A 4,007-nucleotide genomic window follows, 5' to 3' on the forward strand; every position below is an offset into this window, starting at 1 on the left:
TCCCAAATTACCACATATTCTTTTATAAACTTCAAAGTTCAAACCATTGTTTTACCCTAGTCTAAGTTTTAGAATCATTATTAACTAATACACAGCAAATTTCTAGGATTTATTTAAAGTTTTATTTATTTATTTATTATGATTTGCTATTGTAATTGGATTGCTTATATGATATCAATACGAAGTATTATAATGCAAATATAATGACATTGTTTAAGATGTTAGACTTTTATTTGGGCTTACATTAAATTTTATTGGTTTTATTAAAACTTGGGTTGATTGGATAGTTCTTTGCTGTGTTAGCCCATGTTGTTGGTGATCAATTGTTAATGGGCTTAGCATCTGTGAGTAAAGTCTAGGTGAAGCAGAAGTGTGGGCTTTTTTAGTTGACTGAAGCCTTTGATGAGCAGGCCCAGCCCAACTAGGGTTTTGTAGCTAAGTCCCCTCCCTAACTCTATAAATACATATTGTCTCATCACAATTGTATACCTTTTGATAATCGAGTAGAAAATAAGCGCTTCGATTTAGAGATCTAGGGAGGAAGACTTAGTTGATAGTATTGCACTATCAAATTGGAGTAACTGCTGTGGATCAATCAGAGATAATTGCTATGGATCAATCAGGTACACATACTCAATTATCATATACTACTATTGTGTTCTATGTTATATACAAATAGATCTTGGGTTAATTGTTAATTTATCTAACATATGGTATCAGAGCGCCTATTGTATATGATTTAGAACCTATAATTAGTATAATTAATTTGTATATATTAATTATCCATAATTTCATATTAATTTCGTTATTATTTTATGTGTAATTTTTTGTTTATAAATCTTAAAACTTTAGGGTTTTTATTGATCGTTAAATTCTCTTTCAATTGATATATTATATGTTTGAATTCATAGTCTATATTAAGAGAATTTTAATTTTAAAGTTTTAGGGTTTATATGATTATAATGTGAAATTATAATTGTGTATTTTGATTTTATGGTTTTTAATCTAAAATTGATTATAAATATCTCATTATTAATTGTTTATGAATGTTCTTAAATGATTAATTTTGTATTGTAATTAAGATTGATATTCCATATCAATTTTTTTTTTTATGCTCTTTATTTTTTGGATTGCTTTTCTTTAGATCTATTGTTTTTTAGACTTTAATAACCGAAATTAGTAGCATAGATCAATTAGAAATTCAATCCCGAGCAAAACCCATCCAAATTCCGGTGTTTTCGTCGAGTTTTTGGCCGGAAAACACGACCAGACCCGACTGGAGGAAAACGGGTCGCGTGACCCGACTGAAACCCGCCCAGAAAAAAGAAGAAGCAGCAGGCCGCGAAGCCCACTCGCGCAGGTGGCGCGTGGGGGCGCGTGCGGCCACGTGGGGCATCGGTTTTCGACGTTCTTTTTTCCAGCGTGCTTAAAATTCAATTTCTGATTTTTCTATGATTTTTAATTAATTTTTTAACTCCGTTTAATAATTATTATTATTTTAATGATAATTATGCAGTTAAAAAATTATTAAAAATAATTTTTGATAATTTTTCGAAATTTGTCAATCATAGAAAATTTTTTGGGTTTCTTCTCGTCCCATATGACATAGTCACTCTCTTGTTTAATTTATTTTGACTATGTAATCTCCACCAATATTTTTTATTTCACATCTTTTAATTATTTGTTGTTCTAAAGTTATAAAACTTGGTTGTTTGATACAAAAATAATGTGTTATGGTGGACACTTTATTTTTTGCTTATCAATATAATAAAAGCAATTATATATCTCTTTTGGAAATTTGGTTGAAAATTATTAATTTTCAATGATTGTTTTATCACCAAATTTCACATGTTGAAGAAAATATTATATTTTTGGTTGACTATATGTGTAATTACTTGCCCAAAGGTAGTATTTACATATATTAGTTCACATTCCATGAAGTGAGTTAATATTAAATATATATATTTTAATTATTTGCCCAAAGGTAATAATTTAAATATATAAATTTATTATTATTTTTTTGCTTGAATTAATACATATTTTTTAAGAAATTTATTTGCCCAAAGGTAATAAAATTCTTAAATGATATGTATTTTTTCTTTGTTGTTAACTTCATGAAGGTAGATCATGTGTGTGTTATATTCTCACCCCAAAGGGGAGTTTATAATGACCAGTTGATTCTACAATATTTTCTAATACATTGCTCATATTGCTTATTCAAGTTTTAATTTTTTTGAATTTTTCAGTCTCCTTTTCTGTGAACAACAATAATGCTTCCATCCATATTTTGAATGCTTCCAACTACAAGATATGGAAACGAGATGTGGAATTTACTTTAGGCATAATGGATATGGACTTGTGCCTACGAGAAGAAAAACCTGCTGATCTTACTGACTCCAGTACAGCTGCTGAGAGAACTCATCATGCACAATGGGAAAAGTCAAGTCGACTTAGTCTTCTTACTATGAAAAGATCCATTCCTGAACATCTATTGAGTGGTTTGCCAGACACTACAAATGCCAAAGAGTTTTTCAATGCTGTAGAAAAATTATACGACACTGGTGAAAACGCTGAAAGTTTGGACATCTTATGGATGAAATGACAACCATTAAGTATGATGAATTAAAAGGAGTGCGAGATTTTATTCTGAAATTGGTGAATGTTCAGTCCAAGTTGAAAGATCATAATATTCCTCTTCCTGACTCTTTCATTATTCATCGAGCTCTTCATGCTCTTCCTGCCTCTTTCAGCCTTATCAAGACAAAACCTACAACACTTACAATCAAACATGGACTATCAGCGACCTAATTTCTCAGTGTGTAGCTGAAGAAAGCAAGCTTAAAAGGGAGAAGAATGAATCTGCTAACTATGTTTCTCACCTCAAGCCCAACAAAGGAAAAGGAAAATTCAAGAATAAAAATGATGGTGCTACAAAACAGAATGGTAATGGTAAGGAGCATAAGAATAAACAGAAGAATAACAACGGAAAGTCCAAATACTCTAATGTGAAGTGTTACTTTTGTGAAAAATTGGGGCATCGGAGAACAGACTGTCACAAATTTAAGACTTGGTTAGAAAAGAAACAAGCACAAACAGGTAATCCATTAGCATGTGTTTGTTTTGAATCTAATCTAGTTGATGTTCCTATTGATTCTTGGTGGTTAGACAGTGGTGCTACTGTTCATGTTTCTGCTTCCTTACAGGGGCTAAGGGATCTCAGGAAGCCAAGTGAGAGGGAGTCCAAGCTTAAAGTGGGCAATGATGTTGGAGTTGACGTTATCTATGTTGGAACATTTATTCTTGAATTACAGTCTCGTGATAAGATTATTCTGAACAATACTTTTTATGTTCCTACTTTTAAAAGGAATTTAGTTTCGCTTCCGCTTTTGGTTAAACAAGGATATTCTTTTCATTTTGCAAATGATAATGTTGACATTATGCTTGAATCTCGAATTATTGGAAATTGCTTTTATTCTGATGGTCTTTACAAGTTGTCATTGGCTCCTTTAAATTCCTCTTTTAATGTTGTGAATTCTGTGGGTAAAAGACCTCATATTAAGGAAACATCCTTATTGTTATGGCACAAAAGATTGGGTCATATTTCCAGAGAAAGGGTTGATCGTTTAATTAAATCTGAAATACTTCCTCCTCTTGATGCTTCTGATTGGGATACTTGTGTTGATTGTACTCGTGGAAAACTGACTAAAACAAGAAAGAAGACTGCAAACCGCAGTCAATCTTTATTGGAAATTATCCACACGGACATCAGTGGTCCTTATTCCACCACGTTGTGCAGAAATAAGTATTTTATCACTTTTATCGATGATTTTTCTCGTTATGGATTCACCTATTTAATTAAAGAAAAATCTGACGCCCTTGATAAACTCAAAATTTTTCGAAATGAGGTTGAGAAACAATTAGGAAGAGTCATCAAAGTTGTTCATTCTGATCGTGGAGGAGAATATTATGGTCGTTATACAGAATCGGGACAACACATGGGGTTTTTT

At 31.6% G+C, this 4,007-nt stretch overlaps 1 protein-coding gene across 1 annotated transcript; it reads left to right on the plus strand.

Annotated features, from left to right (window-relative positions):
- The first annotated feature begins 523 nt into the window (after nucleotides 1-523).
- On the plus strand, nucleotides 524-3,446 carry LOC133032534 (uncharacterized). The gene is made up of 2 exons (XM_061106504.1): nucleotides 524-623; nucleotides 2,247-3,446. The coding sequence occupies exons 1-2, from the start codon at nucleotides 611-613 to the stop codon at nucleotides 2,600-2,602; spliced, it is 369 nt and encodes a 122-aa protein (XP_060962487.1). The 5' UTR covers nucleotides 524-610; the 3' UTR covers nucleotides 2,603-3,446.
- Nucleotides 3,447-4,007: the final 561 nt, after the last annotated feature.

Source organism: Cannabis sativa, chromosome X, assembly GCF_029168945.1.
Source record: "Cannabis sativa cultivar Pink pepper isolate KNU-18-1 chromosome X, ASM2916894v1, whole genome shotgun sequence".
NCBI lineage: Eukaryota > Viridiplantae > Streptophyta > Magnoliopsida > Rosales > Cannabaceae > Cannabis > Cannabis sativa.